The sequence below is a fragment of the Cinclus cinclus genome, chromosome 1 (genome assembly GCF_963662255.1).
Source record: "Cinclus cinclus chromosome 1, bCinCin1.1, whole genome shotgun sequence".
Classification (NCBI taxonomy): Eukaryota; Metazoa; Chordata; class Aves; order Passeriformes; family Cinclidae; genus Cinclus; species Cinclus cinclus.
Window position 1 is genome coordinate 99565452 of NC_085046.1, and position 21473 is coordinate 99586924.

The 21473-nt window shown below is 39.7% G+C and overlaps 2 protein-coding genes across 2 annotated transcripts; one reads left to right on the forward strand and one right to left on the reverse strand.

Moving 5' to 3' along the window:
- Positions 1–634: 634 nt before the first annotated feature.
- Positions 635–7588, reverse strand: PSMG2 (proteasome assembly chaperone 2). Its single transcript, XM_062500874.1, has 7 exons — positions 7509–7588; positions 5795–5966; positions 4936–4994; positions 3994–4112; positions 2508–2681; positions 1167–1287; positions 635–802 (listed from the first exon to the last, which is right to left on the reverse strand). The coding sequence occupies exons 1-7, from the start codon at positions 7575–7577 to the stop codon at positions 710–712; spliced, it is 807 nt and encodes a 268-aa protein (XP_062356858.1). The 5' UTR covers positions 7578–7588; the 3' UTR covers positions 635–709.
- Positions 7589–7747: 159 nt separating this feature from the next.
- CEP76 (centrosomal protein 76) lies at positions 7748–21473 on the forward strand. The gene is made up of 12 exons (XM_062500860.1): positions 7748–7825; positions 9060–9215; positions 9536–9617; positions 9976–10200; positions 10715–10900; positions 12599–12696; positions 13340–13468; positions 15848–16039; positions 18000–18166; positions 19065–19398; positions 20648–20865; positions 21329–21473. Exons 1-12 carry the CDS (start codon positions 7763–7765, stop codon positions 21465–21467), a joined length of 1989 nt encoding a protein of 662 aa, XP_062356844.1. The 5' UTR covers positions 7748–7762; the 3' UTR covers positions 21468–21473.

The following is a 21473-nucleotide window of genomic DNA, read 5'->3' on the forward strand; positions in this document are numbered from 1 at the left end:
TGCCCAGAAAACTGTAGATGCCTCATCCCTGGAAGTGTTTAAGACCAGGTTGGCTGTGGCTCTAAGCAGCCTGGTTTAGTGGAGGGTGTCCCTGCCTACAGCAATGGGGTTGGAACTGGAGGATCTTCAGCATCCTTTCCAACCCACACCATTCTATGACTCTACGCTGACACTAAAGACAGAACAGCTGTTGGACTGCTTGCAGTCTCCCCAGTTGAAGCTACCACAACAGCATTGGGAAAAGAAAGCAAAATCAGATTACTTCTGACCTTTACTTACCTCACTGGGAAGTCTTGAAAAAAAAAGTTAAGATCCACAGTTGAGGTGGAAGTGGAGGGTTTTATCTTCCAAGAAAATGCATGCCTACACATCACTCTCAATTCTCAGCTGCATTAAAAAGGAGCACCCTAAGTTTGGCCATGGTAGTAACACTTAACTAGGGAAAAAGGCTTCTTAAAAATATTTTATTAGAAAAAACTTCCAACCAAAGTTACTCAATAAACAACTGTACAAAACATATTTCTTTGGTGAGTTTGTGAAAATTACCTTAATTTCCTTAGCTACCCACATACACAAAAGGAATTTTTCTTAAATAAAGCATTTTTGTAGACACCAAAGCAAGCTGCTGCTCCTTGGCAATTACTGTGTAATCACCACCTCAAGGGACATCTGTGACCGCACACGTGACTCACAGCGAGTTCGGAGCTGATCAGAAGAGGGCAGGTGGGAGACCGTTGCCAAAAAGTAAGCGCCAAGAACTCGGTATCTTCCACTGTGAAGAAGGATCTGTGGAATTGTTGCTCTGCAACAAACCCAGAATAATTAAGTTTTAAGCAGTAATGATGTGACTGGCACGGGTATTAAAATAATGGGCAGCACTACAAGTGTCAGTGTCACGGTGGGTTGCTTTAGAGAAGAGCACTGGAAGAGAGAACTCAATCAAACCTTTACACAATTTTTGCCCACACCTGTCAAACAAAAGAACTGGTGTTCAGATTTGTTTTGTCAGGTGGGGAAACTCCCAGTGAGATTTTAATACAAATCTATATTTTATTTGGCATATTCTTGATGACCAAGAGCCAAAATTAACCTATCTGGACTGAAGAACAAAGAAAATAATGGATATAAAATATGAAAGCAAGAACTTTAGATCAAACAGTACTTACTTCACTTCTAATTAGCTGGAGCCATTCATTAAGATAGTTAACAAGAACAAATGCATCAGGGATGTTGTCTCCTTCTGAGCAAAATTTCAGAAGAACTGCCATTTGGATTCCCTCTGAACAGCTGCAACAAAAATGAGCATGCATTTATATTTCGTTTTTAGATCCACAACAATTTTATTTGTGTATTAAGAACAGCAACAATATGCACATATCTTGTGAAAAGCCAAAACCAAAAATGAAAAATGTATGAATATATATATTTTTTTCCTCTCCAGATTTCCTTGATCACATTTTCACACTTCATGCTCTTTTTTTCTTAGTCTTGAATTTGTTCTTTACTTTGCAAGGCAAGAATCTTACATCTTGCAAGAGTATTTAGGCCTTTTACATACTTAGTTTGCATTTTTGTGCTGGTGAGGTGCCTACACACATCCTTTGATACAATCACTCTGTATCTTTCTGCGTATTTTAAACAAGCAGTTTTGTAGGCTGCATATCACTACTTCACTCAGAATATTCTCATTTTTTAATTTAAATATTAAGATGGTTATTTTAAAATGTTTTACCTCACATCCTGGCAGGTCTTTTCTTTTGCAATTGTATATTGTTTCCATACTGAAGTCAATATGAAGGTAAGCATGGCATTAGTAACTTTGCTGCTGTTGAATGCAACAGTGTGACCAGGTGTCAAAAGTAGCAATTAAAAAATAAAAGTCAATTTTCCACCTGACACAACACATATTTTGCAAAGCCACACTGCTGCGCTATAAACGAGCATTAGTTCCTAAAAAGTAAAAATTCAGCTTTCAGCACAACTTCTGATGCATGCACCTTTTAACAAAACCCCCACATCTAATTTTTTTGCTGGCCCTGAAATCTTAACTTATCCATAGTGCTCAGACTTGTTTGTGGGTTTTGGGGGTGTTTTTGTATAACTGACATTGGAACCATTTGCCTCAGGAAACAGTTTTAGTTAAAGTAGCACAGTTTTAGTTAAAGTAGCACAGGTGCAAGAATTCTACTGTTTACAAATTGTGGTTTGGATAGTATCAGATACGAGATTGACTGTGATCGTAACTGTAAAGACTTCATTATTCTTCTTTAGCCTATTCCCTTATATTTTTATCTTATTCTAACTTTATGATCCAGGACTCCCTACTTGTCTTCCTCTTAATTATGGGTCTGACTCGGAAGAAATTCTATTCATATAAAGTCCTATAAAGTTCTATAAAAAGAAGGACTTCTCATTTCCTGTAACACAGTAGTTTATAATATAATTTTACCCAAGTACTAAAACCAAGACCTTTGATATTTTTCTGTGCTTATCTTTAAGCAACTCACCTCTCAGTAAACAACAGTTTTGTGATGCCACCCCCAGGTATGTGCAGAACTTTTTCTGTATCACTTATTCCAGGGTAAGCCGCTACTCTTTCCATTTCTTTCCAGTTTAGCTCCTTCATGTGGCCTCCAACTGCTTTCTCCAGATCAGGTGTGAGCAGGTAGCGTAGTGGTGTCCTAGAAACAAGTCAAGGATGCATTCAGTCTGCCAAGGAAGGACACTACCCCAGTTATCATTGTGGCAGACAAAAGGTGCAAGCACTGAGGACCTCGTACCTGCAGGGAAGAACTGCTCTGACATTCTCTCCCTCTTCAGGTCAAAGTTTGAAAGTAAGCCTGTGGCCTCAAAACTGTACAAAACTACTCAACTTTCTGCCACAAATAGAACTTGGGTACCCCTTTAGGGGCTCAAATAACTGGCAAGTGCCAAATACATAAACAGGGGAACTGCTTATGGTTGATAAAATAATTTACAAATAAAATGTGCTTTTTCTTTCTTCAGATAGGTGGTGATTAGTTCAAAATCTGTTAGGATAAACTTGGACTTCACCATGATACAGTATTTTAGTAATAATATACTACTAACTACACTACTAACACATTCAGACTTCAGTCAAGTTAAAAGTATTTTCTGAATGCACTACCCTCACTCTTTAGTAAATCTGTTATAAGGGAGTTGTTCTGTGGTGCTGGGGGAGCTAGGAAGGTTTAAGTCACAACTTATGACTTAGACCTCATCAAATAACCATCAGTCCCTCTCATTTCATTCCATCTTAGCTGGCCATCCTGCAACTGTATGGATCTACCACTCTATCTGGGATGTGCATAGATCTAAACTTCCTCTGCAGCCCTCCACATTTATAGAGCCTGAGGGTAACAATTGCAGAAACACTGTTTATACTGATTTTACTTGCAGAAATAAAATTTTGTTTCTCATTAAATCACCAATGATGATGCCCTTATCCAGCAAGAAATGACCATTTTTTGGATGGGTAACATCTAGTAAAAAATACTGCAATTGCAGCCTTGCAGTTGCAAATAATAACTGGTAACTTCCTATTAAAAAAATAAAAGACAACTTACTGTATCAAGGAAAACCTTTCAAATGCAGAATGTTGACAAAGAGGTCAGAAATTAATCACTACTGCAATCAAATATTAAAAATCTAACCTGTGACCTGTATGTCAGCAGTTAATCCCTGACACTGCCTGCAGCACAAGAAGTTAAAACTCAGGCAATGGAGGCCAAATGTAATTTGCTTACAGCTTTTCATTTGATCAGTACTTCTGACAGTAGTAATCCAGAAAATTCAGTGACTAATCCTGTATTACATCACGTTTTAATACCATACTAAGCATTTTATGACCAATGCACACATGCAAGCAAAAACACCATGCCAAAAGTACTTAGGACATGGAAGTAGAGGGAAATATGTCAGTCAGAAAAACCCCAGAAACATCAGTTAGGTCTTTTAGGGACAGGAACATACCCCAGAAGCTGCTCATCATCGCGCTGGTACGCGTGGCTGCTGGACAGAAGGACAACCCTGGCACATTTGCTGCTCTTCACCCAAGAAAGCAGGGTTTCACAGAATGGCCTGTACTTGTTCTTTATGCAAAGACACAGACAAAAAAGTGAAAAATTTAATGTGCCCTTAACAGTACTAGGAGTTATATGTAATGTTCAGCAGTGATGTAAATTATTCTTCATATCCACTTGGTCTTCAGCCCCAGATATATTATTAAGAAGCAGAGAACTGCCCTGGTTGTTTACTTAAGCAAAACTACACGTAGAATTTTAAGAATTATCATTAAGACCATGTCAACAACAACACTACCACCTGGTTTGTGTGTCATTGATACCAAAGGAAAAAGCTTTAGAGCATGATGGTATGGCAGGATCACACAATATTTTCCACAATGAATTGCTAAAATACTGCAACACAATTTTTTTTTGTCATGGCATTCTGCTTATTTTAAGTTACAGCCACTGTCCAGTTAATGAGTAATACTAAATTCCTCATTTTTACCAAATGAATGCTGTTAAAATGAATATAGAATACTATGAAATAATTAAAATGGCATGATACAAAAAAGAGCAAAGCTATTACAAAGAACACACAAAAACTATAAATGTAAAGGGGAAAAAAAATAAACAGACAAACCCCAGACCATTTTGTATTTTCATGACTCTTAATAACTAAGGAGATATTTACACTAAAATCTACCAACACAGGCAGCTATTGTGGGGCTTGGAAAAACAAAAGCAAAACCTCAACTGTCAGTGAATGCAGAAATAAGTAAAACTGCAACAACTGCACAAGGTGTCACAGCATGAAGTAGAACAATAATTTTGCCAGGCCACTTAATATTTGCCAGCAGAACTATTCAAACCAAATAGTGAAGTAAGAACAATAAATGAACATACATACCTTTATAAAAGGAGACCTGATCTGCAGAACTACAAGTTTCTTTGATGGTAACGAGTACACTACAAGAAGAAACCATTAAGTCTTGTTAAGCAGAAATTGAGAAAGAGATCTAGGTTTAAATATATCTAGAATTACCCCATTTACAAACTTCAGGATATTAAACTTTTCAGCCATCAATTCATATGGGAAAGCCTGGTAACATCCACTGTGTTAAAAGCACACATTTCTGTGCTTTGTATTTTCATCATCTTAGTTTCAGTTGTACTAAATTCAAGGATTGAATTATGAAAGATATATGAAGATTTGTCTCCTGTAATGATTCAGACAACATATGCATCTTTGCAAAGATTGACAGATATATTCTGAGATTTCTAGTGATTTAAGAGAGTAAAAGAAATAAAATTAAATACAATGATCAATGTAAGGAAAGAAACTAAGAATTTGTAGGGGGAGTGGGAGAAACATTACACAGGGAAAAAGGCAAAGGTATTTAGGAAGGAGGAAGAATGGATAAGTATCCTTCTAAATCAGAAATTCAACTTGTATTCCAATAATTTATTTTAAGTATGTGCACACTTGATATTGCTTTGGATTAACACCACTGAGAGTTTTGGCTGGACTGCAATATGGCTCAAATTCAACATTTCTTACTGGTTCCAAATGTCAAATTGGTTTTCCAAAATAACAACAGGAACAGTTTCCTCTGTGAAGTGTAAATACGTTCCTATCTGTAGGTTTCTGCAGCTGTTATTACTGACCTTAATTTAAGCACATCAGCAAAATGTAACAACAAAAAAAGTAAATGTGATGTCTGTGCTTCTTATGCCCCCTGCAAATACCTTCAGCATTCAATACCCACCTTCAGCATTTATACTCAGCTCCGTTGAGTTTTCCTCTGCTGTTGCATATGGGTTATTTCCAACCATTGGCACCAGGCAATCGGTGTAGAAGTAACCAACTTTAGTCATGTCAAGTGTGGAAATCACCAGATCTATTGCCAGCTGACCAACATTTCCCACAGACACTGCTGGCTGAAGTAACAGAGTGAACCAAATTACAGCGTGCTTTATGGATGGCAGAAGGCACTCTTCAAGTAGTGAAAACTTAAATTCCTTAAAATCTGGTCAAACATTATTGCTACAAGTGGCTGCTCCTCCTCTGGCAAAGGTGACTATTTCCTACCAGAAGAACTGGTAAATACAGGATTTGGTCCCTGTCCAACAATAAACATCCTGGCCACTTCTGTGAATAATTCCATCTCATTGTAAACTGAAAGAACAGTTTGAAAACTTACCTCCTTCCCCCACATTTTTGGATTGAGAGTAGGTAAAAACCACTGATCTGAGACTGGCAAACCTCACATGGTGCCCAAAGGCAGTTCTGGTATTACATATTAAGCCTCTAAATCTCAGAGTGACTCATAGACAAGAGTAGGTTTTCATTTTTTTTAAGGATGAAAATGTTAAGGGTGCCCTTAAATTAATTTCATAGGAATTGCTGTGGGTTATCATCAATGGAAGCATTAATACGACTAATACGACGACATGGAAAGAAAAAGTCAAGAGTCTGTATCCTTCCAAAGAAACTATTACAGGAAGACAACCACGAAGCGTTCGGTTGCTTTCCTCTAATTTATAATGAAATCCAAGAACTGCTGCTGATGCCCACTGCGGAGAGCCAGCGGATTTGGGGCTGACAGAGGGTGGTACCCTGAGTAACCAGCTCCTCGCCCGTGCAGGCGAGCAGCTCGACAGCGATCTGCTCGTTTCCTGCTGCTTGTCAGCTGACCGGGAATGACTTCCCGCGCAGCCTGCACAGTCATCATCCCGGGCCGGGAAGCGATGGGGCTCCCGGCAGCTAACCCAGCGAGGGGGAAGAAGGGACGGGGTTTGCCCCTCGGCAGCCTGCGCTGGAGCGCTCGTCCCACACCGACACTGATGTCACATCCTCTGTGAAGGCGATAAAAAACACTTCCTAAAACAATCCCGATCCGAGATTTAAATGTAGCAGAATTATTCCACACACCCCCCCCCCCCCATCGGAAACATTTATGTATCGCATTTAAATAAAAAAAAAAACAAACAAAAAAAAACCAACAACAACACAAAAAACCAATCCCAGGCTTCTGTTGCAGTGGCAACCCACGGGTACTGCAAATCCAGCAAACGCACATAGGGAGCATTAATTTTTAGAGCAACAGCACGTAGCTATTACTCTGAAATAAAACGAAGCTGTTGCAGCTGGGCACGGATCGTCTTGACAGGGGCAAAGCCGGGGTTCTGAGGAGGGAGAAGCTGACAGAAACGGAGCAGACCGCGCTGAGCTCTGCTGCAGACAGAGCCCTCCAAACCCTCTTTTCCTCGGCAGATTCCACACACACCGCCCCCCCTGCGCCTTCTCCGCTTATCCCGCGGACAAGTACCCAGGGACGACCCTCGGGCAGGGCACGGAGAGACACCAGAGCCCCCCGTGCCCCGTCCCAGAGGAGAGGAGCGGAGCGGAGCCCTCGGCACAGGGCTGACCCCTCAAACCGACCGAGGGCGGGGGAAAGGGGAAGCAGGAGCGTGACTCACCATGAGCAGAGTGAAGCCTTTAAAGTCGGGGGCAGCGGAGCCCCCGCCGCGGTCGCATGGGACGAACATGCCGGCCAGGAAGGGAGAAGGGAAGCAGGCAGTGAAGAAACGAAGGAAGGAAGGAAGGGAGGGAACGAAAGAAGGAAGGAAGCGGGGCGCGGAAGCCGCCCTCACGTGCTGCCGCCAGGGGGCGGTGCCGGCGCTGCCCGCGCTCGCTGCGAGGCCGTTGGGGCTCGCTCCTGGCCGGCTCCGCCATGTCGCTGCCGCCGGAGAAAGCCTCGGAGCTGAAGCAGATCATCCACCAGCAGCTGCTCAAGGTGGGACTGGCGCCGCGGCCCGGCGCCGGAGACACTTCCCCTGGCCCTCAGGGGGCTGTGCCGGCCCCCTTGCCGGTGTCACCCCGCCGCTGGTGGCGGCAGCGCCCGCTTTGTTTTCCCGGCTTGGGTCGCTGCAGGTGGTTTCCAGGCGCCGCTTTGTCGTTTTCTTGTTGCTTTTTTGAGCGAGGGTCTTGAACTGAGGGGCAGGTAAACTCCCATGTCGCTTGTTAGCGCGGGGTGACTATTCCTACCTGCCACCCAGGAGAGCGGGGTTCTTGAAGCGGGTCCAGAGGAGGCCGGCGGGATGATTAGAGAGGGGAGCTGCACCTCTGCTTCCAGGAAAGGCTCCAACTGGGAGAACCGGGATTGTGCCGCCCGGAGAAGAGGCGACTCGGTGGAGACTTTATAGCAGCCTTCCCAGTACCTGAAGGGAGCCTGCCTTCAGAAAGAAGGAGAATTTTTAACAGAGCGTGTAGTGACAGGACGAGGGGAGCTGGATTCAAATTGAAAGAGAGCAGGGTGCTGAGGGACTGGAACAGGTTGCCCAGAGAAGCTGTGGATGCCCCATCCCTGGAGGTGTTCAAGGCCAGGCTGTGTGGGGCTCTCAGTGACCGGGTCTGGTGGAAGGTGTCCCTGCCCATGGCCGGGGCTTTGGAACGAGATGATCCTTAAGGTGTTTTCCAGTAAGGTCATTCTGTGATTCTAATCCGATGGCTGTGTCCTTAACATCCTTTCAGTGGGAGAGTCAACTCTATAAGTCCATCTGCTTTCACAGCTCAGATGATGGGCAGGCATTCTCAGACTTCCTTTTGAGTACAGGAAAAATTTGCAGGGGTGATCTACGACTTTTGTGCCTTACCTGTAAAAAAAAACCAGATTTTTTACCCTAAAAAATAAGGAAGTATTGTATTAAGCTTGATTTTTGAGGGAGACAAGAAATTAGAGCAGTGACTATTTTGTAATTGACCTTTTTGTAAGGAGGGAAGCTTAAGTTAGGTTGCTGTAAAAGAGCAGTGAAAACACCTGGGTTTTGTATGCTTTTAATTTTTTTTACTGGGAGAGCTGCTTCTGTAAGATAGTGGCTCATTTGATTAGTTCTGAAACGATCAGTATTTCAGTGTAGTTGTTTCTGTGTTCCTAGGAAAACACTCTTGGCATTACAGACTTAATTGGTAAGCTGTACCTGCTGCCATACAGAGAGGTGGTATTTGTAACATAATGAATTTTCTTTCAGATGGATGTCCATGGGAGGATACGAGAAGTTCTTGCTGAGACTATACGAGAAGAGCTGGCGCCTGAGCATCAGCAGCTGTCCACGGAAGATCTGATAAAAGCCCTAAGACAGCGGGGAATCATTGATGATGTTATGAAGGAACTTAAATTTGTAACTGTATGTAGCTTTTGAAGAGGGGGAGTATTTCTGCTTGTTCCTCTTACCAATGTGGTGTTTTGACAAAGTGAAACTGTGCTGCTTCTGGAGCTTTGTAAGGACGTTGCTGATTTGAGACATTATAGGAGCAGATATTAGTGCATATGCTGCAATTGGTTTGGTGATAATACTGCACTGAAAATATTTGTTCAGTTTTAGAAGGGAGCATACATAAGGAATGGCATTCAGATGAAATGGAGAATTCTTTAATTTTTAGAAGACTGTGATAAGAGCACTGTTACATCCCTTGAATCCTTAAAAAATCTTAATTTTAATTCCAGGATGTGAATGAAACGGAGAGGACTTTGGCTTCAAAACGATCAACACATTTTGTTGACAGAGAACCACCAGTTTTAAAAAAAAGTATGTTTGTTTATTTAAATATTTGGATCATAGTTTTGAAACAAATTTGAAGGCTGTGATTTTTGCCATCTGAATTAGTAGTCCAGTATGAACTGGCATAAAGGTGGTTGTTTCCTCTGCTTGTCCGCAGGGAGTAAGCTCATGTAGCAATCAGTGTTGCATTAAATATGATTCTCTGATATTATTTCATTTACTTTGCACTAAAATAACTTCCATATATTTTAAAATCACTTTCTCCTAAGCACGTGTTTCAAATAAACTTCTTTTGCTAGTCCCCTGTTAGTTGTCTGATATTTAACAAATTAAGCTTTCTAAGATCTGTTTGTAGTATCTTCATTTTTATTGCTACACTTTACAGCTAGCATTGACCCAACACGGAGGTATCTTTACCTTCAGGTTTTGGGTGGAAAAGCTTTTCTGGACCATCTTCAGGAACCAGAGCCTCTGCCTGGCCAGATTTGTTCTACCTTCACTCTGTGTTTACATTTTCGAAACCAGCGCTTCCGTTCCAAACCTGTACCCTGTGCCTGTGAGCCAGATTTTCAAGATGGTTTTCTACTTGAAATACACAAGGATAGCCTAGGTAAAGAATATTGTGGGTTTAAAGCTGATGCTTTTGGGATATTTTCTGACCTGAGATTTACTGTGAAATATGTTTGATATTGTTTAGTGGATTTCTTTCCTGGTTTTTTTCATGTTTGCCTGAGAAAGCTGATTACATAATTGGGTTATGCCACTTGTAGATCTTTCTCTGCTCTTGCTCTTTTCTTTCTTTCTCACTGTAAAATAACTTGAAATTGACCAACTTTATCTGTTCTTAAATGTTAATTCCATTTTAAATTTTTTGTTTTTCTGAACTAGTTGCATTGCAGTACTCAACTACAAAACTCATATTATCTTCTCTGTGATCTCTCTGTAACTCTGTCCTGAAATGAGTATGGTTTTAGAGATGGGACCATTGCTTACACTTCTGGGCTCAAGATCTTTCTTTATACTTAGTACATACATTGCATTTTGTTGCATACTGTTTTAAAATTCTGAGGAGAACTTGGGATGATTAATATTCTTACTGTCTTATTTCGGTTTAATAACGGCAGGTGACTCAAGTAAGATGGTGGATGCAACCACTATGTTATCTATATGTGACCCAGTGCACATGGTTCTGATCAAGACAGACACATTTGGTGAGACCACACTGGTAGCATCCTATTTCTTGGAGTGGAGGTCTGTCTTGGCTGCAGAGAATGGCATAACAAATGTCGCTGTGGAACTCCTGGGTGTAGGTAAGGATGAAAAATACGCATGTTATGATGACTTAAAATACTGGGTACTGAGCTTGTTTACAAGCTTAAAGCAGTATTTTTGATCTATTTAATTCAGAAGTAACTGTAAAGTATCCTTAGAAAATGCCTAGAAGACTTAATGGCCAGATTTTTCTGTTACCAAGCTGCTAAAAATGAGTGTTCCAAGTCCCATGTAAAAATGGTCCTCGTGTCTGGGTATTCCCACTATTGATTATCTGCAAAATCTGGTTAAATTGTCAGAATGAAACCAACCAAACAAAAATCCAGTACTTTATCTCAAGGAATATATCTGAGCAGTGCACAGGAGAGTAAAATCTAGCTTGTGTGCCTTTCATAACAAACTAACAATTGCTGGAGTAAGGGATCTCTGCTCTGCTCCCATTTATCCCAGTAGCTGGAAGTGTGTTTTCTGAATGGCTTGGTTTAGGTGTTTAACAATCGTTTTTGCATGTATTTTTGTGCATCACTTGTCCCCGGTCCTCCTCTCAGGGGTTACAACCCAAATTTTTAGGGTATGATTTAGTGGAAAAAGACTAGGTCTCTCATGACTTCCTACAAGACTTTTTGCAAGAGTGGGTAATGGCAGGACAAGGGGGGATGGATTCAAATTGAATGATAGTGGATTTAGATTAGATATTAGGAAGAAATTCCTTCCTGTGAGGGTGGTGAGGCACTGGAACAGGTTGCCCAGAGAAGCTGTGAATACCACATCCTGAGAAGTGTTCGAGGCAGGTTGGATGCAACTCTGAGCAATGTGATTTTGTAGCAGGTGTCTCTGCCCATGGCAGGGGGGATTGGAACTCGGTGATCTCTAAGACCTCATCCAACCCAGGCTGCTCTGATTTTAATTATCTATAACGGCTTGGAAATGTGTAGCAAATAAGTTGAGTTTAAGTCTTGGATGGGTGATGGAGCAGATTAAATGTAATTCTCATTAGCTTTTTTCCCAAGTAATAAAGTATCAATCCAATAAATCCAGTGCTTTTTCTCCTTTTCAAAATCCTGTCATTGTACAAAAATCATCAAGAACATCAAAGGATGCTGCCATCTCAGATAAACAGATAAACTATTATGTGAGGCTTCCATTGCTTCTGTTGCTTATGGACCTATCTGTAATCTGTTGTTTATGTAATTTAAAATTTTCAACATTAGGCGATAACATTAAGTTGAGGGCATTGTTGTTCATCTGTTTGTTTTGGGGAGATTTTTCAAGTTGATTAATCTCTTTTTATGACAGCCAGGGTCCTTCATAATGAGCTGTGTCCTGGGGGAAGATGAACTTCACTTATTTCCAACTATTTAAATTTGAGCTACTTGTGTAATCAGTAGGAGTAGGCACATTTACACTGTGTGATTCTCTGACTTGATTTTAGATGCCTATTCTACACATTTCTACTGTACCATTCTAGAATTCATCTCATATACCCCAGTACTGGCTGCAAACAGGGCCTTGGATAATTGTGTCCTTTTTTTTGTCATACAATGCTTTCTTACAGCCTCATTTGAGTTTAAATTTAAATAAAGATTCTTACTTTGCCTATGTTTAAAGAAGTTTAGTTAGTTTTTGTGATTGTATAAGGCTAACATACATATTTTAATAGTTTGCCACTGCCTGGCAGAAATAGTCTAAGCAAATTGAATATGAGAGAACTGATGAAAATGTATTTTCTTTCAAAGGTACAGAATCAAAAGTTTCTGTTGGTGTTTTAAACATCAGACTGGAAATGTATCCGCATCTTAATAAGACACTTTCTTCAGAAATAATTAGTACTCAAGTAAGTATTTTCTGGAAGGGCTAACTTATTTTTTGTTGGTGGGGGGAAGCTCAATATGGAATTGTAGATGTTGAGGACTGTGGGATTTTTGAATGTTTTAATACTTCTTTTAAATTTAAATATAATTACCTTTTTAAAACTACATTGTCTATACTAAACATTACTGAAAATATTACTGTCATAGGTTTTTCAAATTACTTATATCAAAACCTCTGAAGAAAAAAAGAAAGATGCAATATATCTAATTTTCTTCAGGTAGTCTATGTTTTCTTGTTCTTTCCCATGTGAAACAGTAATTTTGAGTTAGCTATTCTGCTTGGAAAGCCAGTAAATGCGTGAAGGTCCATGCAGATATTCTCCTGCACATTAAAATCTGAGCAGTCCTGTGCAGAAATACATTACTTAAAATAAACAGTACTTAAGTCAAGCCTAATATATGAGCCTACAAACAAGAAATACAACTTGGAGTTTTTCTTAATTGGATTTCCATGTAAAAATACTATGGATTTGCATGACACACTTAAAATGTTAAGCTTTATTTTACATATGCCGGGATGTGGTGTTAATGTACTGACTGATTATGGCATTTCTCCTGTTTGGAATTAGTATGTATAGGATTGGTTTTGTTTTTTCCTATCTGCAGTTCAGTTTGGAACGTCAGAAAACAGCAGAAAAAGAGCGTTTATTTCTTGTGTATGCTAAGCAGTGGTGGAGAGAATACCTGCAGATCAGGCCTACCCACAACACAAGGCTGGTAAAGATCTTTGCACAGGTTTGTCAGTTCAATTCTACAAATAGACTGATCCTTTCTTTAAGTTGTCTTTTTATTTTGAACTTTATGTGAAATATGTATAGATTTATGATGTGGTTATGTTCAGGTCAGGGCTAATGTGGTGTATTGTGCAAAAAAATTAAATTTGTAAGGACTGAACTTCTGTTTGTCTACTGAAGCTTAATGGAACGACGCAGACAGGAGGGTTGCTCTGACTACCTCTGTTGCACCAGGTGAAAAAGCCTGCTTAGTCTTGTCCATGAATACTCACAAATGGCAGAGACTTATGTGATCTGTACAAACTATTTTAGATAAATTTTTTATCAGATAAAACAGTTACAAAAATGGACTTCTAGATCTATTGGAACACATCCTCAAAATATTTGAACTCTTTGTGGTCTGCAATGCAATCTTTCTGGTTTATGTCACACAACTACAGTCATAATTACTAGAGTCTGATAAATTGCTATATCAGTTGCTCCTCAGTAAAAGGAATGGTATGATCCTTGCCTTTTTCATGCTATGAATTTACCCTGCATAGTGGCAATTTTCCTACCACAGTAACTTCTTATCTCAAAGCACTGTCCTGAAGCAATCTGTGCCTTGCTCTTCAGTGAGGCTACAACTTCCCTTCTGGCTGTGCCCGAGTGTGCAGGACTGATGTGAACTTCCAAATCCCAGCTAGCAGCTGAGCACCCACCCTATCACTCTCTCACTCCACATCAGTGGGATGGGAGCAAGAATAAAAAGGGGAAAAGCAAGGAAAAGTTAGTGGGTTGATATAAGGGAAAGGAAAAGGGAAAAGGAAAATGGAAAAACAGTGATGCAAAGACAGTCACTCACCCCCTCCTAGAGCAGACAGATGCCTTGACAGTCTCCCAAGCAGGGACAAGTTTAGGAAAAGTCAGTTCCCCACCGCTACTGTTTTTATTGCTGAGCATATACTATATGGCAAGGAATATCCCTTTGGTCAGATGAGGTCAGCTGTCCTGGCTGTGTCCCCTTCCAGCTTTTTAACCAGCCTGAACCTACAGCTGTGTGGTGTCAGAATGAGAAACAGGCAGTGTGATATTGTAGAAGCCCTGCCCAACAGCAGCTAAAACACTGTTTTGTTCACAGCACTGTTCTGATCACAAATCTAAAAGACAGCACTATGAAGGCTGCTGTGAGAATAACAAACTCCCTTCCAAATAGATAAACAAGTCTGTAATTAAATAGGAGAGGAACTAGACCCCTAGATTAGTACCTATATAGAGCTTATCTTCAGTCTCACATTTGCCATAGCAAATCTTAGTAAAACTGTCTGGGAACAGAAACTAGTTTATTACATTAGTTTGATAATTTAGTTATTATCAAGTTTTGGATAAGTAATGCAGAAACAGGCATTAGATATACATGAGACAATATTAAAAAATAAATCCTGCCTGTGGGGTTTTTTAAATTGCTTTTGAGCTGTGAAATAGTTTTCAACAGGATTCCAGTCAGTCTCAAAAAATGCTGCTTTTTTTTTTCTTCCAGCTTGCTGGAAAAGCATGACAAAACTTTAACGGGGACAATATGTGACTACAGTAAAAATATGAGACCATAATTTCCTGAAGGTGCAAAGATTTAAAAAGCTTTGATATTAAAAATATATGAGCGTAAAAGTACCAATTTAGCTCAGTGAGGAACTGAAGACCTCTATGTTTCTTGAAATGGTTTTAATAGATGAAAGTCATAGTATTTGCCTGCAGGTGTAATAAAACAGACCCTTTTTAAAGTCATCTCATTTTTTCATTTTTGCAAGAACTTAGAACATATTAGTTTTACTGCTTAATTTAGATCTAGATACTAGATCTAGTTGCCTAATAGATGTAGTTTCTTCATTTTGAGTAATTTTTGTTGCTTGCTGTTTTGACAAGAGCTAGACTATTCAAATTCAGAAGCAAATAGACACCTCTTAAATGCTAGAATCAGTTGCTGAATGTTTGATGCTTTTGGGGGAAGGTTTTTTGGGGTGGTTGTGGAATTTGGCATGTGAGATTTTGTTCTGACTTGTTTTTATACTTGGTGATGAAGTGGAAATTGAAAGTGAGGAGAGTATGAACAGTTCCTCACCAATTTGAGAAAATTAATTTCAGCCTGTGCTGTTCCTGGTGTTCAGACATTTAGTCCAGAATGCCCTGTGAGTGACAGAGCAAGAATGAAACCTGTGACGTCTCTAAATGAGTTTCTTAATGGTCTTGTGTCCTAATTCTGGGTGTATTTTCGCGTCTCTCTGTTTCTAAGTGGTACTTGTTCCAGGGAGAATACATCCCAGAGGAAAAAAAAGTCTTAAGTTAAGATTAACGTTTTGGGACTCTTGCGCGGCTGTTAAATAACCACATTTGCCGTGTTCAGGATGAAAACGGGGTGAACCGGCCGGTGTGTTCCTACGTGAGACCTCTGCGGGCGGGGCGGCTGCTGGACACACCCAGGCAGGCAGCGCGCTTCGTCAGCGTCCTGGGCCACGAGAGAGCCGCGGTCATCGGCGGGGGCGGCGGAAAACAGGAGCAGTGGTGCACCCTGCTCGCCTTCTTGTGCAGGAACAAGGTGCGTGACAGTGCCCCCTGTGTGGCGCTGCTGCGGGGTAGGTGTCCTCTTCTAACAGCAGTCGGGAATTTAAAACAGGCTGCGAATACGTGCATTAAAATCACATTCGGAAAGGTTCTGTTACGGTCGTGCTTGAGGTGTTTTTAAAGAGAAACAGGTGCTAAATAGTAGACAAGAAAGCTTTGGAGTGGACTTCCTTTACTGCTGTAGTTAGGGTCCATTTGTCAGTGCATCTCTTTGACACTGAAACTACTTCTCTTCTGTTGCATTTCTAAGAACACGTATTATCATCCAATGGATCCCTGCTACTGTGCAGGACACTAGGTAGAATTCTGAACTAATCCAGGAAGACTAGAAAAAGTCTCTTTACTCTTCTCTCTTTTGTTGATTTGGTTGTTTTGGGTTTGTCTTTTTGTGTCCTATTTTTTTGTTTTGTTTTGTTTTGGTTTGGGGTTGATTTTTGGTTTTGTTTTTTTTTTCAGTAGAGGGGCTGAAGTATGCTGATGGTTTTTATGTGCCATTTTTGCAAGATAGGAATTTTCACTGGAAGTATCAGCCTAGTTCTTGGTGGTCTGGCATTTTTATCATATGACTATAATAAACAAAACAGATTGTAACTGATTCTGGTTTATAGCTGTTCTGTTTTATGAGCAGAAGTAAAAGTGATCACTTTTGATACCTCTTTGGAGTGGTCAGGGGTTTTCATTGCCATGAAGATACTTCTGCCTTCAAAAATAAGGTCACTGATGTGTTTGCATTTAAAAGATGTGTTCAGGGCATCAGGAGCTGGATCCCAGATTTTATATCTGCCTCCAAGGCCACGTACTGTTGTCTCTGAATATCAGGTGATGCATACGTGCTGCCCCCTGGGTTTCAGATGTAGGTGACAGTAGGGACTTTGAGGACTGCTGTGTTTGGAGGCACAGAGAAAGGTGTTCCTTTAAGTCAGAAGTGGAAAGCTGTATGGAAAATAACTGAATTTAGCCCCTGAGACACCAGCTAGATCATTATTTTTCTTGTGGGAAGTGGTATAATAGTATTAAAATAACACAGGTTCACTACAAAGTTGTTTAAGCCTACTTTTCTGCATATTTCATTTTTGTGCTGTGATAGGGCAAGATTGTGTTGTCTTGATACATCCAAGATCTCTGAATTTTACATTTTCAATATTCTGAACAATTATTTGACTAAAGAGCCTTACTGTTCCGCTTCTGAATGTGGTACTTTGTGTTATGAAGCCTTCATTGTTCGAGCAATTTTTGTTCTTACTTTACAGCTCACATCTGTAAAGAACTCAAGAGACAAAGGATATTAGACATTGCATTTGGAAATTGTTTTCTGTGAATTATCAGTGGTAGTAATATGTTTGAAATAGATGTTTTTGTGACTGAAGGAAAAAACAGCTGCATATGATTCCCAGATGTTTTAAAGTTAGATCTGTAGGGGACCTTGTTTTATCTTTGTCTAATTTCTGAAGTTTGACAGCACATTCAAGAAAGTGATATACCAGTAGAATTACATTTTATTAAGTGAAAGAATTCCTAACTGTGTGAAAATACTGCATAATTTCTAGTCCTGCCTTAGTTGTCTGCCTTATATATATTTTTACATTTAATTAGAATATTGGTTTTGTTGTTGCAGGTCAATAGATTCTAGTTTTTTGTTACTTGGAGGTATCTTTTTAATCATGTTTCCCAGTGTTAATGATACACTGTATTTGAACAAACAGTATCAACTGTCTGTCATTAGAACATGCATTTTAAACTCATTTGTTCTATTACAGAAAACTAAAACTTGTGTAGTTTGAATAGTAAAACCTTGACTTTTGATACATGCTTTAGATAAATAGGAGAATAACAAGACTTGTTAAATGGCGGTGTGAGAAATAGCACTGTATTCTTTCTTTAAGGTTTTATCCATGCCTAATACTCCAAACAGCTCATCAGTATTTATTGTCTAGGGTGACTGTGAAGACCATGCTAACCTTCTGTGCAGTCTTCTTCTTGGGTTTGGATTGGAAGCATTTGTGTGTGTTGGAACAAAAGCAAAAGGAGTCCCCCATACTTGGGTAGTCACTTGTGGGTCTGATGGAACAATTACTTTTTGGGAGAGCTTAACAGGACATAGGTGAGTAAAAAGAATATAGGAAAATGAAAAAAAAAATATATTGATGTTTATGTAGGATATTTTTTGCTGTTGTGGGTTTTTAAAAAATCTTTATACCCTTTCATGTAATCCAGGTGATGTTTGTCTTTGACTCTTTTTTTCTGTCTACTGCTTTTGCTTGGAAAATAACTGATTCAGCATGAGGAGAAGTATTTAACCAGTTTGTAAGGTATCAGTATCTTTAATAGTGTATGGTAGCTGTTTTTTGTCTTATGGCAACTGATTGCCATCGATGCTATTGCTGCCATCATTTGTAAAGGAGATTAAATCTGACACGATTGTTTAGGACCCCATATTTTTTGCTTGATTTCATCAGCAAAATCAGTATTGCATTATTTACCCTCTTCCTCCTTCCCCCCCCCACCAACCCCGCAGAAATCTCTCTAAGTTCTCTGAGATCTTCTCTTGACTTGAGTCATTTGAGAAGGGCACATGTTAGTTTGGCATACTAAGCTTCAGGAACATGTTCTTTCCAGTGTTCAAAACAAGCAGTTCTGTTTTGCTGCTGTCTGCGTGTCCTGTAATTAGCATTTGCAGGTGCATTTCTCCAAATGTGATGAAGAACAGGGAAACTGTGTGAACATGTTCTTATAGTTGCAAAATTTAACTGCTTGATTAAGCAGCTTATTTTTCTAGATTTAAAGACTAAAAGCTATGTATTATTTGATTGTATATTATGCTTCCAAAGAGTGTACAATTACATTTCTGTAAACAAATGAATGCCATTTTGGGGGAGAAAATTGATGACAAAATTGGCTTGTATTTTTAAAGGAAAAATGGCTATATCTCTCCCATCTAAATATTTTTACCTTGCCTTGAAATAAGTTGTATTAATAAGAAATTGAATCTTTTTAACTAGGTACATCCACAGACCTATCAACCCTGATGACCCTCCTCTAGTTGAACAACCCAAGCCACTGTATCCATATCGCACAATAGGTTGTATCTTCAACCATCAAAAGTTCTTTGGAAATTGTCAGCCCTCTGATGCCGTGGAGGTGTGTGTGTTTGACCTGCATGATGAATCTAAATGGAAACCCATGAGTGGAGAGGCAATAAAATCTGTATGTCCTCCTGGAGCAACATCTTCAGTTCCCCCTTTTCCTCCTCTGTGTGCTTCTACAATAGATGCTGCTGTAACAAGCAATGAGATAGAAGTGCAGCTGAGGATACTGGTCTCTGAACACAGAAAGGTGAGAAAGATTGGCAGTGATCTGTCATGGTAATAGAGGTTCATGTATTAATTGTATACTTGTTTTGGATAGCCATTTGTTAGTTCACATATTTGTATCTTTGCAATGTGTATTCCATCAGCTTAGCTTTTGCAGAAATGTGATATGGGAAAAGTGAATTAACTGAAAAAAATGTTTGGGAAGACTGTAATGAGCCAGTTTAGTCATCATACTTACTATTATTTGCAGTGGTGATCTGTAGCCTCATAAGTGGGCTCTTCCCCCCCCCCCCACCCTGCCTTTTCCCCTCATTCTGTGTCTGTGATCTTCAGCTTACTGGCACTTGCGGACCACCCATGTGAGGGGTCTCTAAATGCACCAGGGAGATGAAATCTAGTTGTTAGTGGGCTTTGCCAGTCTAGCACAAATGTTTCTGGTTCCTAGATAAAGCAGGCTTTCAGCTTTTCTGATCTTAATCTGACTGCTTTACAAAATAAGAGATATTTTTAGAAGTTGATTTTGTCCTTTATCAGGATTTTTACAAGGTATAATGTGCCAGAAATTATACCTCCTGTGCTGGACATGAAGGCAATGATATTTTAAGTCCCATTTAGCTTATGTCAGTTTTTAATGAGGTTTTTTGAATGATTCTGTTTTTATCTCTCCTCACGATGCTCAGCCTTTAGGGTGGCAAAGTAATTCTCAGAGTATGAGTCTTACGCAGTGTTGAATACGTACGTGGTAGATTTTTCTACTTCTTTGCATTTGGGATGGTAGGAGAAAAGTACATGAACATGGTGGGAAGATGGGTAGTAGAAGAAGGTGCCTTTGTATTTTGGGGAGCTGTTGTGCATCATTTTTTCAGAAAGGGTTTTCCTTAAGACATTTGAAAAAAATGTCAGGTGAATCTTAATTGGTGTTTTCCATATTTTTGCTGTGTATTTATGCATATCTTCTTACATTTCATGCAGAGATACTGTAGCTGAAACATCTGGTTTCAAACTCTGCTGGCCTACTGTTTAAGTCTAATAGTTTAACTTCATTCCTTGATCAATGTTTGATACTTGTGGTGTCACTTCTGGCGGTGGTGTTTGCTTCTCCCAGTTGGTGTGTGAGTCAATACACAAATCTCACTGCTTCATGAGTTCACTGCCATTAACTACCAATATAAAGATACTTGGATTTATTTTAATCTATACTGTAGGCAAGTTTAGGCATATCCTGATGTTCCTTCTGCACAGTTATCATCGTTCTGTGACTTGCCTCCCAGGATCTTGGCCTTGCTACTGTTTGGGATGACCAGCTCTCCTATCTGTTGTCACCAGCATTAGCAGCCTATGAGCTTGAACGCACAACAGGTGTTTCTGCAGGAAATGAAGAGTTTCAGGATTCCGTAAGGAGAGCGGTACCTGATGGTCACACCTTCAAAGGGTTTCCCATCCATTTTGTGCACAGAAATGCCAGGAGAGCATTTGCCACATGTCTTCGGTAAGTCTAAGTGTAAAGATATAGACATATCTTAAAACTAAATAGTAATCCTTAATTGCTAATTTCAACTAATTTTTAAATAATGAGTTTTAAAGAAAATTAATTTCCTTAGGTTAAAACTGGAGGAAGAGTGCTGTGGTATGTGTAATGGATCATGGGGTACAGAGCTTTTAGGTTACATTGGTGATGCAGTGGTGATAGACCTCTTGTGTATTGAACTGAAGAACATGGGGTTAATTTAATTTTGCTGCACTTGTTAAAAATGATCAGCAGTTGTGTCATTCTTCTCCAAGGCAACAGGCCTTGCACTATAGAGCAGTTTTATTATTTGTATTAATGGACTCATGATATTCATTGTTACTTAAATGCTAGTCAAACTTTAAAAAAAGTGCACTGTGTAATCAAAAATTTTAACAGTGTCTTAGGATTGTCTGTTACTCCTGTGTTTCTTTTTGTCATATAGGTCTGCTTTTTGTGAAGAAATAATCTGTTGTAGGGGAGACCAAGTGCGACTTGCAGTTCGTGTACGAGTGTTTGTGTACCCTGAATCTGCCTGTGCTGTTTGGATCATGTTTGCTTGTAAATACCGTTCTGTCCTTTGAAAAAAA